General features: G+C 39.7%; 1 protein-coding gene across 1 annotated transcript in view; it reads left to right on the forward strand.

The window, feature by feature from the left end:
- Positions 1-14,410, forward strand: part of EEIG2 (EEIG family member 2) — a gene marked incomplete at both ends in the record, with an annotated part of 48,387 nt that overhangs the window by 23,374 nt on the left and 10,603 nt on the right. Inside the window, 2 exons of the mRNA XM_084243362.1 lie at positions 7,907-8,023; positions 13,082-13,128. Coding sequence (XP_084099488.1) covers positions 7,907-8,023; positions 13,082-13,128 — 164 coding nt within the window. The remainder of the gene's footprint in view (positions 1-7,906; positions 8,024-13,081; positions 13,129-14,410) is intronic.

Here is a 14,410-nt window from a genome sequence, read left to right on the forward strand (position 1 = left end):
TATGTAGCGGTGTGGTTGATGTGCAGCTCGCTAATGGTAAAGGGCTTGGTAGAGGGCATTCACAATACTACCAAAAACACTTCTTTTCTTTCCAGCCTCTGTGATGGTTGCAATGATACTCCATCAGTCCAGTCACATAAGCCACAGACTAGGGCACTGGTTTCAGCCATCAAATCTACCTAACTCCCTAAACTAGTTGGTTGCAATGTCTTTAGAATACTTTTTACTACAAGTAACAGAATACCCTCTTCATCTAGAGAATTTTTTTAATCTTATAAAACAAGTAGATTTGAGACAGAACTGCTCCAGGATTGGCAAATCCACTGACTAAAGAACATGATCAGTGACCCAAGTTACTTTTCTCTTTCCATTCTCCCATTCTCTACGTGACAGCTCTGTCCTAGGCTCACTCCCCTGGGTCACTAGATCTGGCTGCTCAAGTTTTAGTCCCTACATTCAAATGTGAGAGAATCCAGCTGCCTCTCCATTATGACATTCTGAGCGAGAAAACTTCCTATACTTTGTTGTTTTTTTTTTTATAATAAATTTTATTTTTATATTCTCCATACAATTGCAACCCCCCCATTCTGACCCCAATCCCTCCCCTCCCGCCCCTCACCCCCCAAAAAGTGTCTCTGGTTCATAGTTTTTTGTTGACTTTGATTTTCACTTTCTTATAGTTATTCATTTTCCTGGTCCCTTATTTAAGTTTTCTAGATTCCTGCTATGAGTGAGACCATCCGGTATTTTTCTTTTTCTTTTTGGCTTATTTCACTGAGCATGATCCCTTCCAGCGCCATCCATGTTGCTGCAAATTGCATGTGTTTATCTTTTTTGAATGCTGAGTAATATTCCATGGTGTATATGGACCACATCTTCTTGATCCAGTCATCTATTTTTGGGCATTTGGGCTGTTTCCAAAGCTTAGCTATTGTAAACAGTGCTGCTATAAACATAGGGGTGCAGGTGCTCTTTGGAATTGATGTTTCTGTGTCCTTTGGGTAAATACCTAGGAGTGGAATTGCTGGATCCTATGGAAGCTCTATGTTTAGTAGGTCAAGAAATATCCACACAGCTTTCCATAGTGGTTGGACCAGTTTGCACTCCCACCAACAGTGCAGGAGAGTTCCTTTTTCTCCACAACCTCGCCAGCATTTGTTGTTGCTAGTTTTTTTAATATGTGCCATTCTCACTGGTGTAAGATGGTATCTCATGGTAGTTTTGATTTGCATTTCCCTGATGACAAGTGATGTTGAACATTTTTTCATATGCCTGTTGGCCATTTGCATTTCCTCTTCAAAGAAGTTTCTTTTTAGCTCTTCTGCCTGTTTTTTGACTGGATTATTTTCTTTGTTGTTGTTGAGTCTCATCAGCTCTTTGCAGATTTTTGTGATCAGTCCTTTATCATTAGTGTTGGGTGCAAAAATGTTCTCCCAGTCAGTGGGGTTTCTCTTTGTTTTTGTTATTGTCTCTTTTGCTGTGCAGAAGCTCTTTAATTTGATGTAGTCCCAGCTGTTTATCTTTGCCTTCACTATCACTGCTTTGGGTGATGTATCTGTAAAGATGTCTTTGATGTGCAAATCACGTAGTGTTTTGCCTGTATTTCCTTCTATATATTTTATGGTTTCAGGTCTTATGTCTAGTTCTTTAATCCATTTTGAGTTGATTTTTGTGTACGGTGTGAGGTAGTGGTCAAGCTTCATTCTTTTGCATGTAGCGACCCAGTTTTCCCAGCACCATTTATTGAACAAACTTTCTTTGCTCCAATGCATAGTCTTTGCTCCTTTGTCAAAGATTAGTTGACCATAAATCTGTGGGTTTATTTCTGGATTTTCTATTCGATTCCATTGGTCTGTATGTCTGTTCTTGTTCCAATACCATGCAGTTTTGATGATTATGGCTTTGTAGTATAGTTTGAAGTCTGGGAGTGTGATGCCTCCATTCCCTTCTTTCTTTTTCAGGAGAGCTTTGGCAATTCGGGGTTTTTTGTGATTCCATATGAATTTCATCAATAATTATTCTATTTCTTTGAAGAATGACACTGAAATTTTGATTGGAATAGCATTGAATCTGTATAGTGCTTTTGGTAGGATGGCCATTTTAATAATGTTTATTCTTCCAATCCATGAGCAGGGGATGTCTTTCCATTTCTTTGTGTCTTCTTCTATTTCTTTTAACAGTGTTTTATAGTTTTCTTTGTATGGGTCCTTTACCTCTTTTGTTAGATTTATTCCCAAATATTTGATTTTTTTTGTTTCAATAATAAAAGGGATGGTTTTTTTGATTTCTTCTTCCTCAGATTTATTGTTTGTGTGTAGGAAGGCTACTGACTTTTGTGTGTTGATTTTGTATCCTGCCACTTTACTGAACTGATTGATGAGTTGAATTAGTTTTTCTGTGGAGTTTTTGGGGTTCTCTATGTATATTATCATATCATCTGCAAATAGTGATAGTTTGACTTCTTCTTTTCCTATTTGGATTCCTTGGATGTCTTTCTCTTGTCTTATTGCTCTGGCTAGGACTTCCAGTATTATATTGAAAAGCAGTGGTGAGAGTGGGCATCCTTGTCTTGTTCCAGATATATTTTTTTTTTAAAATAGAGGCATGTTTTATTTATTTATTTGTTTGTTTGTTTTGTTTATACATGCACTGGGTACAGTCAGAAGCGCGGGAGGGTGAGAGAATTCACCAGAGCCAGAGCGGGGAGCAGAGCAGGCAGAAGGACCGAAGTACACTGCTGAGGGGAGCAGCGGGCAGCAGGAGAGGTCTGCGCGCCATGTGGGACCCTCCTCCGGTGGTAGGGGAGCAGCCGGGGATCGAACCGGTGCTGCAGAGGCTGCGGGCAGCTTCGCAACCCAGCGCTCAACCGCTGCGCCACCGGGGAGGCCCATTGTTCCAGATCTTAATGGAAATGCTTTCAGCTTTTCACCATTGAGAATGATACTGGCTGTTGGCTTCTCATAGATGGCCTTTATGATGTTGAGGTATGTTCCTTGTATCCCAAGAATTTCAAGGGCTTTTATCATGAATGGGTGTTGCACTATGTCGAAAGCTTTCTCAGCATCTATTGATATTATCATATGGTTTTTATATTTCTTTTTGTTGATGTGTTGGATAACGTTGATTGATTTTCGGATGTTAAACCATCCTTGTGTCCCTGGAATGAATCCTACTTGGTCGTGGTGAATTATCTTATGGATACATTGTTGGATTCTGATAGCTAAAATTTTATTGAGGATTTTTGCATCAGTGTTCATTAGGGAGATTGGCCTGTAGTTTTCCTTTTTTGTGTTGTCCTTATTCGGTTTTGGTATTAGTGTAATGTTGGCTTCATAGAACGTGTTTGGTATTGTCTCTTCCTTCTCAATTTTTTGGAAGAGTTTGTGAAGGATAGGCACCAATTCATCTCTGAATGTTTGGTAGAATTTGTTTGTAAATCCATCAGGTCCTGGGCTTTTGTTTTTGGGGAGGTTTTTGATTACCATTTCAATTTCGCTGCTTGTAATTGGTCTGTTTAGGTGTTCTATTTCTTCTTTATCTAGCTTTGGGTGATTATAGAGTTGTAGGAATTTGTCCATCTCCTCTAGATTGTTGAACTTGTTTCCATACAACTCTTCATAGTAGTTACTGATTATTCTTTTTATTTCTGCTGTGTCCATTGTGATTTCTCCTCTTTCATTTCTGATCCTGTTTATTTGTGCTTTCTCCCTTTTTTCCTTTGTGAGCCTGGCTAGGGGTTTGTCTATTTTATTGATTTTTTCGAAGAACCAGCTCTTGGTTTCATTAATCTTTTGGATTTTTTTTTAGTTTCAATTTCATTTATTTCTGCTTTGGTTTTTATTATTTCTTTTCTTCTACTGGTTTTGGGGTTTTTTTGTTGTCCTTTTTCTAGATCTTTGAGCTTCGAGATTAGGTTGTTTCTTTGAGTTCTTTCTTGTTTCTTGATGTGAGCTTCTATTGCTATATATTTTCCTCTTATTACTGCTTTTGCTGTGTCCCATACATTTAGGATATTGGTGTCCTCCTTGTCATTCAATTCAAAGAATTTTTTAATTTCCTCTTTGACCTCCTCATTAGTCCAGTGGTCTTCCAGTAGTGTGGTTTTTAGTCTCCATGAGGTAGGAAAGTTCCTTGCCTTCTTTTTATGGTTTATTTCTAGCTTGATGCCTTCATGGTCAGAAAAGATGGTTGGTATGATTTCAATCTTGGTGTATCTGTTGATGTTTGTCTTGTGCCCCAGTATGTGATTGATCCTGGAGAATGATCCGTGTGCGCTTGAGAAAAATGTGTACTCCGAAAAACTTCCTATACTTTGTACTCTGCCTCTGTCGTCTTCCTCGCCTTCGTGTGGCTTATCCTCGGCATGATCGTTCTAAAATTCAAACGATCTTACTCTCCCACTTCTAGTCTATTACCTATAAAGAAAAACGAAGTGTTTAATCTAGCATGTAAGATCTGTGTTGGTTTGCAAATTATCTCATATACTTCTCTCCCAGCTCCCACCACCACCCCCTTCTCTAATCCCTGTGCCACAGACACACTGCCCTCATCTACTTCCTGAAGTGGCCCAGGCTATTTTAGCCTCCCTGCCTTGTGACTTGATGTTTTCTTTCCATGCATGTGCTTTTCCCTACTCTGGTCCTGTCAACTCCTGTATCATTAAAGACTCAGCTTAGTCATCCTTCCCCAATGAGAGATTTTCTTTCCCTCTTTCTTGTCATTGTGCCTTCTTTACTGTAGCACAGAGCATACTTTTCTATAGGAATTTGTTTTCTGCCCTCCCTTATAAACTATGAGTTCCTGAGAATACAATTGATTTACATTCCCAGTGCCTGACATCATCTGGAATATAGATGTTCTTTGCCAAATGAAATAATATCTACCTTAGAGATGCCTAGCGTTGATGTATATGTGGCATTTTGATGAGAAGGTTGTCTCAGTAAAGCCAAAGAGAAAATCATAAGGACAGTGGACGCTCTGGTACTTTGCTAAACTATAAGCTCTTTGAAGACTGTCCTTATCTGTTCTGAACATTCATTACTGTTTTCCAGTGTCAAGAACAGAGGCTGGCACAAAACTGGTGCTCAGTAAGTTGACTGCATTCATTGGTTACCTTCAGCCTAAACATCAGGTTGATATGCCCTACCTTTCAGTATGCTCTCTTAAGAGGAGCTGATCAGATTCTTAATTGTTTGGTGTTTGTTTTATTTTTTACTTGTATATATTTAGTGATACTGGCATACCAGCATGCCAACAGTGAATGGTAAGCCAGTGGGCTGTTTTTTGCTCAGCCAGTATGTATTAACTGCCTACCATGTGCCAGGCACTTTTCCTGGCACTATTCTAAGTACTAGAGATACAGCAGTGAACAAAACAGAAAATAAATCCCACGTCTGTAGACTTAACCTTCAGATGGAAGGTTGCAGAGACAGGTTGTACAGATAAATATGAAATTGTGTGTACATGATGTGTTAATCACTGCTGAAGAGAAAAATAATACCAATGAGGGTAGGGGGTAGCAACTGTAGGGGGCAGAGAGGGCAGGGAGGAGACTGGGCCTGCTTTAGGATGGTCAGCAAAGGCTCCTTAGAGAAATGACATTTGACCATAGAGCTGAATGGAGTGAGAAAGCCACAAGAAGATCTAAAAGAGAACAGCTCAGGCAGAAGAACAGCAGGTACCAGAAGACTTTGATAGGGTCTTAGCATTTTCAAAGATAAGTTCATGTGACCAGACAAAGAAGGATGAGACGGCAAAATGAATTTAATGAAGGTAGCCAGGGCAGAAGGATCAGAGACATCGGATGCTGATAATGTTTTCAAGAGTTTCACTGTAAAGGGGAACAGGAAAATGGTCTAGTAGACTGGAAGGAGATCTAGGGTGAGGTTTTGTTTGATTCTACTGTTCATTAAGATGAGAGAAATTTCAGCATGTTTGGGCACTAATGGGAGTAGTGACCCAGTAGAGAAGATAAATTCTAGAATGCATAAGAGAGGGAAGAATTTAAAAAAAAAAAAGAGAGAGAGAGAGAGAGGGAAGAATTCCTGAGACAATGAACCTGAGTAGGAGAAGAGCAGTTGACCTTGGGAGCAAAGCCAGTTCCCGTACAGTCAGTGGGCAGAAAAGCGTGTGGACACAGGTACAGGTAGGTGAATGGATGTGGTTGGCCATAAGAGCTTGCAGAAGTTAAGTGCTCTCTTGATTGCTTTTATGTTCTGAGTGAAATGGGAAGCAAGGGATCAGCAGACAGTGCTAATGGAAAGGAGGTGTTGGAGCTTTGACGGGAAAGGATAAGGTATGAGATAGGGTATGTGGATAATGTCTGGTCAAATAGCCACACAAGTTGCCACATGCTCAGTTGGATGTGGCTTTACCCTGGACATAGCCAGGCCTTTCTGCACATCTGTTGGTTCCCTAAAAAGGCAGTAAAACCAGAGTAACTGTATGAAAATTCTATCAGTGTTACCTGTGACTTGTACTTTTGACTTAATGCATTTGGGATTTGTGACCCTTCATTGGTCACTAATATTTTATCCTTCATTTTTTTTCTTACCAGTTAAAAACTGCTAAAATAATTCTCCAGCCTACAATTAAAATCTTCATTCTTGATGTCATTCATATGTACCCACTGTGTGTTTTAAAGCCTTAAAGCAGTCAACATAAAATCACAGCAGCGGGCCTCCCCAGTGGCGCAGCAGTTGAGCGCTGGGTTGTGAAGCTGCCCGCAGCCTCTGCAGCGCCAGTTCGATCCCCGGCTGCTCCCCGGCCACCAGCGGAGGGTCCCACATGGTGCGCAGACCTCTCCTGCTGCCCGCTGCTCCCCTCAGCAGTGTGCTTCGGTCCTTCTGCCTGCTCTGCTCCCCGCTCTGGCTCTGGTGAATTCTCTCACCCTCCCGCACTTCTGACTGTACCCAGTGCTTGTATAAATAAACAAATAAGTCTTTAAAAAAGAAAAAAAATCACAGCAGTGTTTGAAATGCATAGTGTTTTTTACTATGTATTCAGGGAGACAGATTTTTGTTGTTAAAGGTTTTATATTGTTCAGCAAATAATGGTGTAATCAGTTTGATGTGTTCCATTTGGAAATGAGAAAGTGTTAGCAACATCAGAGGTAAGACGATAGAGTCATCTTTGGTAGCTTCAGAAAACAGGGACTAAATCTAGGTACTAATAAGGGAGAGAAATATGTTTGAACTTAATTTCTGAGTAGCTGCAGAGAGACTTGAGATGGGACACAGATTTGGTGAAGGGAGGAAGAGGTTTCCTATGTAAAGATTCAGGGTGATCAGCAAGGCATATGTTGTGGAAAGTGAAGGAGGAGGGCTTGTACCAAGAAAGTATGCAGCACACTTAAATCACTCTATTTCTGTCACGGAGAGCGAGACATTAATAAAGTGCAGCTATCTGCAGTCACCCCTGGTTAACTGAAAACAGAGCCAGAACCAGAACAGGGAGAGGCGCATCTGACCAGTTGTTTGCATGTGTGTGCAGGTGATCATGACTGGTCTGCAGGTATTTCCCAGAGTGTGGTATGAGTACCGCTGCTACTTGCAATGATTTTTCTTGTGTGATATGCATTATTTTAACCTTGCCATTTATTTTGCATATTTTAATGTACACCGAAAAGATTAGTTTAATGTATACAGAAAAATGCATTCAGCACTTGAATATGTAATTTCAAAGATCGTATTATTTAAAAGTAGGATAGGGGATAAAATCACAAAAAATGAGCCAATTTAAAGACACATATGAAGCAAATAGTGCAACAGGTATTATTAAGATGGTAAAACTTGCAAATGCAGCTTGAGAAAACCTGTCTAGGACGTGGGTTGAATGTTTATTTTAAGGAAAATATTGTGAAAGCCTAGTAGAAAATCTATTAATATAATTCTCTTTCTTTTCATAGCTGGGCTTTGCAGATCTAAACCTGGCAGAGTTTGCTGGATCAAGAAATACCACTCGTCGCTGTTTACTGGAAGGCTATGATACCAAAAATACAAGACAGGATAATTCCATTCTTAAAGTAAGCACGTTTCAAGATTTACATGTCAACAAATGAGATTCTCTGTCTTTAAATAAGTACAGGTGTATACTATCAAGGGCATGATGGGAATCAGTACTGATATCATAATGAAATACCGCATGGGGAGCAAAGACCACCCAGAGCTCAAGACTGAAAAGTAACGTGTTCACTTTCATGGTTCTCAAGTGTTTCTCTCTGGGGCTGTGAGTATGTGGAGAAGAATACACACAACCACTAGAGCAGAAGGGCTCTGTGGGAGAGGGACCATGATGAATGTATACCTGAGGATGTTTATAGCTTCCAGAAGGTGACTTCCAAAACAGCTGTGGTGGACACATAGAAGTCACTTGGTTCTCTTATACCTAGTAAAGTAGGGCAGGTTCCAGGTACCATCAAGTACTTCAAATTCCGGTGACCACAGAGAATATATGCATAAGAGAGTTGGCAGGAGCATTAAGTATGAACAGTTGAAAATATGGTTTTAAAATGCTTTGTACCTAGTAAAACTCACTGGATAAACCCTTTGCTCTATTTAGGTGGGTTACTTATGATGGTAAGTTATCTAATAAGAAGAAAGGAAAATAATTCTGATTAAAACCTGGATGGTCAGAAATTAATGGAGCAAAGAAATATCATATACCTACAGTTTTCAATCCTCGTTTTTTCTAAATATTTAACTCTGAAGATTTGAAAAGATACAGAGGGCTATTGTAGCCAGTCTAGTCCTTGCAAAAATTTAGTAGTTTTAAAAATAAGGAGTTATGTGTATTTAGGATCGGGAGGAAAGTGTAAAAGAAGGTAAAGAGGAAATAAGCAAAATAAGACATACAAATGGCCAACAGGTCATGAAAAGGTGCTCAACATTAGTAATCCTCAGGGAAATTAAAACCACAATGAGATGTCACCTCCTACCTGGGATGGCTGTTATCAGAAAGAAGAGCATTAACAGGTGTCGGCAAGAATGTAGAAATAAAGGAACACTTGTACACTGTAGGTGGGAAAATAAATTGGTGGAACCACTATGGAAAATAACATGTATGTTCCTCAAAAACTTAAAAATAAAACCACCACATGATCCAGCAGCTCTCCTTCTGGGTATTTTCCCTATGAAAATGAAAACACAAACTCAAAAATCGTATCTGCAACCCCATGTTCATTGCAGCATTATTTACTACTTACAGTAGCCAAGATGTGGAAGCAATCAAGTGTCCATCAATAATGATGGGGGGGTGTGTGAGAGAGAGAGAGAGAGAGAGGTTATTCAGCCGTTAAAAAGAATGCTAAGTGAAATAAGGCAGCTAAAAAGACAGAAAGATAAATACTATATGATCTCACTTATATGTGGAATCCAAAAAACAACAAAACCCTGAACTTATAGATACAGAGAACAGATTGGTCGTGGTTTGAGGGGTTCAGAGGGGGAGCAGAGATAGGTGAAGGTCGTCAAAGGGTGCAAGCTTCCTATTATAAAGTAAATCTGGGTAATGTTGATTATAGTTAGTAATACCATATTACATATCTGAAAATTGCTAAGGGTAGATCATGAAAGTTGTCGTCACAAGGAAAAAAATTATAACTGTGGAGGTGGATGTTAAGTAGGCTGTTGTGGCATTGTTTTATACTGTATACAGATGTCAAGTCATTTGTGTTACACATCTGAAACTAATGTTATATGCCAGTTATATCTCAACTAAAAATTCTGTGTTCGTCTTATATGTGTATTCATGTATATATTTACTTCTGTCCATATTCTGCACAGAAGACTAAAAAAATTATTTCAGTTTTTTGGTTATCTGTATAACTGAAAAATTTTCAGAGCACTTGAATATAGCTCTGTGAGATATACACAGTTGGTTAGATGGGGATAGATTGTCCCTTTTTTGTAGATGAAGATGCTGAGACTCAAGCTTGCATGTCTCACTAAAATACTCAGCTAAGAACAGAATGCAGTTCTCCTGTCTCCCAGCAAGTGGTCACTCATGTTACCTGTTGTCTAATAGACACTAGACTCACAAGAACAGGCTACACTGGTCATTTTTAAAACCATCCTGAATAAGCCACGAAATTCAGTTTATTTTTCTTTCTTTTTTTTTAAGATTTATTTTATTTATACAAGAACTGGGGTACAGGCCAGATGCACGGGAGGATGAGAGGATTCACCAGAGACAGAGCGGGGAACAGAACAGACAGACCAACGAAATAACACTGCTAAGGGGAGCAGTGGGCAAGACAGGAAAGGTCTGTTGCTTCGTGTGGGTTGCTCTGAGGCCAGCGGGGATCGAACTGGCACTGCAGAGGCTGTGGACGGCTCCTCAGCGCTGCACTCAACCGCCTGCACCACCAGGGGGGCCCAGTTTATTTTTCTTATATAAAATGGATAATCCTTTTCTGAGTTACGATGTTTTCTTTGAAAATTGAAATAACTGTTAAATTTCAGACCACCCCATCCCTCAGGATCGACTCATCCATAGTTTCCTTCTGGCTCCCCATTGATTCTTCCACAGTTTCTCCCACTCTGCCCTGTAGAAATCAGAGTGGATCATAAATACTATATGATCATGCTATTCAGCTCTCACACCTTCCTTTCCTCCTCTCAGTCATCACCATCTCTCTCCTACTCAGTGATGACTTGGCTTCTGGCTTACAGTTTTGCTCTCTATCCTTTCTATCATCATTTTTTTTTTTTTTTTTTTTGGTGACTTCACTGTCTCCATGGGTGAGCTAACCTTGTGAACTGTCTGCTCCACTGTTCTCCCCCGCTGCGAATCCATATATGCCCAAGGCCTCTCAACCTCCTATTATTCCTCTCTCCTACCACTGTCTTTTATGTTTCTAATCCTCTTTATTCTGTCAGTACTACTCACATAGCTGTCTTTAACCTTACCACTGCCTCAATCTCTGTCAGCCTCTGCTTTTCACTTCCCTCCATAACCAGCTTAGATTGTGTGGTTAAATGGGGATCGATTGTCCCTGTGTTATGGATGAAGAAGCTGAGACGCAGAAGCTAGCGTGTCTCGCTGAAATAATCAGCTAAGAACAGAATGCAGTTCCCCTGTCTCCCAGCGAGTGGTCTCTCATGTTACCTGTTGTCTAATACACACTAGACTCACAAGAACATATCCTTTAAAATACTCCCTGTGCCTTTGTCTCCTCCATTTCTCTCCCTTAATAGCCCCCAACCTTAATCAGACTCAGTTGCCCTCTCTGGGTTTGCATCCGAGATGCCAGACATTGCGGGAGGCCACAGCCGGTCTGGCTGCCTTGACACAATCGTTCTCACTGTCACCAAGCCCTTTGCTCCCCTTCCTTTGTAAACTTCTTTCTCAGTGTCCTAGATATTCTGTTTCATGCCTTCTTTCTCCTCATATCTCCACACACCATTCTTTGCTCCCTGCTCATGATTTTGGTTTACCCCTTATTGAGAAAATAGAATCCATTAAACTCAAATTCCCTCATCTTCCCATCACAGAATTTACAATTCTTCTGTCTCTACAATCCTTATTATTGCTCTTTGTCTCCTGTTAAAATAAGTGAAGTATCCCTCTTCCTGTCACAAGTCAACCTTTCTTAGGTTCTAGAATCTAAAACTTGCCTAATCAAGAATTTTACACATTGGGTTATCCCTTCTCCAAATTATCTCCCCCTCTAATGAACTATCCTCATCAACATATAAATGAACAGCTCTAGTATCTCCTATATTAAAGGGAAAAAAAAAAAAACTTCTTCTCCAACGACTCTCTCACTTTGTTCTACTTACCTACATAGTACTTAAAACTGTAAGTGGCATCTCCAGTTTCTTCCTGATAATATCCAGGATATTCAAGAGTTCCATTTTGATGTAGTTGGAAACCAGAATGTAGAGTTCTATGTAAGAAGAGGTGAAACCAGCCCAATAGGTATAAATCAAGCATTTGATAAGTTTAACATTTGAAGGGGGAGAAAAGAAGAAAAGAATGGTAGTGAAGGTACTAGGAAGTGTGTGTGTGTGTGTGTGTGTGTGTGTGTGTGTGTGTGTGTATACATGTCAGCCATTAGGTAGAAAACACATCGTTTTATATATGGACATATGTCCTGTTGTTTATTAAGACCATGAGTTTTAGTATATTCTGCATCACTAAATAACATTTTAGTTGATGATGGACTGTGTATTCAGGGGTGGCCCAAAAGGATACACCACACAGCTAAGGTGTGCAGTGGGTAGTGCCATTTAGGTTTGTGTGATTACTCTCTGTGACATTCACACAATGATGAAATCACCCACCAAAGCATTTCTCAGACTATGTCCCCATCATTAAGCAAGTTATGGCTGTATTATACAGTCCTGGGTTCAGATCTTAGCTTTGCCCTTTACTAGTCGTCTGATCTTGAAAATACCAGCTAATCTTCTGGGCTTAAAATGAAAGTATTAATCTGCCAGGGGACTTTTAAAGATTAAATGAAATAATGCATATAAAACACTTAGTGTGCACATGGCACATAATAAATTCTCAAATCATGAGTAATGTTGTTACTTTTAAAATTATTATTCCCACTGTCATTATTTCCAGATGAACATAGTGAGATCTGATGATTGATTCTTAAAGAGTAGCAACTGGAGAACAATAGCATTTCAGAAAGCATTAGCGAAGCTTTAAATGCTGATCTAAAGCTGGAGCAAAGGCCGGAAGTATTCTACATTTAGAAGCTACCAGCAGACACCCCTTGAAGCTTCAACATGGCAGATTGGGAGGAAAGTTTCCAGACACTTAAGCACCACAGGAATCTGGGAGGAAAGACACACTCGCCCAGCATAGCCACACACTGCAGATGGTTCCTGGCGAAGCGCTTGCTTTCTGATTCCATGTTTTCCACTCTGATTTTTGCAATTACAAAGTGTTGAATGTCTGTATAAAGCAGTAATTTAATACTGAAGCTAGCCTAGCCCAGTTCAACAGTCATTTTACTTCTTTTTAAATATAAATCCCTGGACTAGGTGCTCCAGAGAATGCATTAACAAAACAAGACTTATCCTCTTAAGACATCTTTTATAATCAGGATATTTCTTTTTCTTATGTTTAGGTTTTGATCAGTATGCAGCTGATGTCTGGTGACCCATGTTTTAAAACGTAAGTTAAAGCTCAGTTAATGAATTATTTATCTGAAAATATAAGTGATTCATTTGCTTAAATATGTAATATTTTGTGGTGTTGGATGGCTAAAACCAGTGAAGGAATAGTTCTTTTCCTAGGCAGCTGACCCTACCCCCATAGAAGTCACTATTTCCAAGCATCCTGTCTATGGTAAATTATTTTAGCTGTGGATCTTTTGTCACCTGAAAGGTTTTGGGAGTATTACACAAACTAATTTTTTTATTTGACTCTGTGGTGGGTTTTCATTTCTTCGTGAAATACCTGTTACATGTCTTACCATGTGCTAAGCTCTATTCTAAACTCTACAAAGACAACAGTTAAAAAAAAAGTAGACCAGGTCCCTGTTATCTTCGAGTTTATATTCTAAGAGAAAAACAGACAAGAAGCTAACAAGTGAGTATATAATATACAGTATATAATATACATGAGAAATATAGAGTAAGAGCACCATGGTGGGGAGAAGTAGTATTATGTCAAGGAAGTCTTCCTGTGTAAAAATGGTATTTGAGCAGAGACCTGAAGATGGGAAGCAAGCCACGCATATATTTGGGGAAAGAACATTTGAGGTAGAGGGAACCAGGACAAAGACCTTAAGAAAGGAGTGTATTTGGCATGCTCAAGCAACTGCCAGGCAGTCAGTGTGTCTGAGCAGAGTGAATGAGAAGGGGGGAGGTAGGAGATTAGATCAGATGATAAAAGAGTCTTGTAAGCCCCTTAATAGCTGAATGAGGTAAAAAGCTACTAGAGGGTTTAGAGCACCAATTATCTGATGGCCAGGTAGAGAAGAGACAATTTGTGGGAGCAGTTAAGGAGACAAGGGTAGAAATAGATGAGTTTGGTAAGCCAAGTTTTAGGGTTTGAGTAGCTAGAAGAATGGTGTTTCCATTCATTGAAATGATAAACTGTAAGATGAACAAGTTGGGAGCCTCGGCATTGGGCATGTTAAGTTTGATATCCTTACTTAACATCCAAGCCCTGCGGGTTAAGTAGGCAATTGGATACATCACTATAGAGTTCATTTGGGTAGCCCAGGCTGTAGATATAAATTTGGAAATCATGTCATCAGCAGCACATAAATACTTGTTAAAGCCATGTGATTTGAATAAATGACCTAGAGGGATTGAGTGTAAATAAAGAAAAGGATCACAAACTGAAGTGTGGGACATGTCAGCATGTTAGAGGTCGGGGAGATAGGAAATAACCAGCCAAGTACTGATGAGTGAGATAGGCGAAAGGAACCAGAGTGGGCATGGTCCTA

The sequence above is a fragment of the Talpa europaea genome (genome assembly GCF_964194135.1).
Source record: "Talpa europaea genome assembly, chromosome: 9".
Classification (NCBI taxonomy): Eukaryota; Metazoa; Chordata; class Mammalia; order Eulipotyphla; family Talpidae; genus Talpa; species Talpa europaea.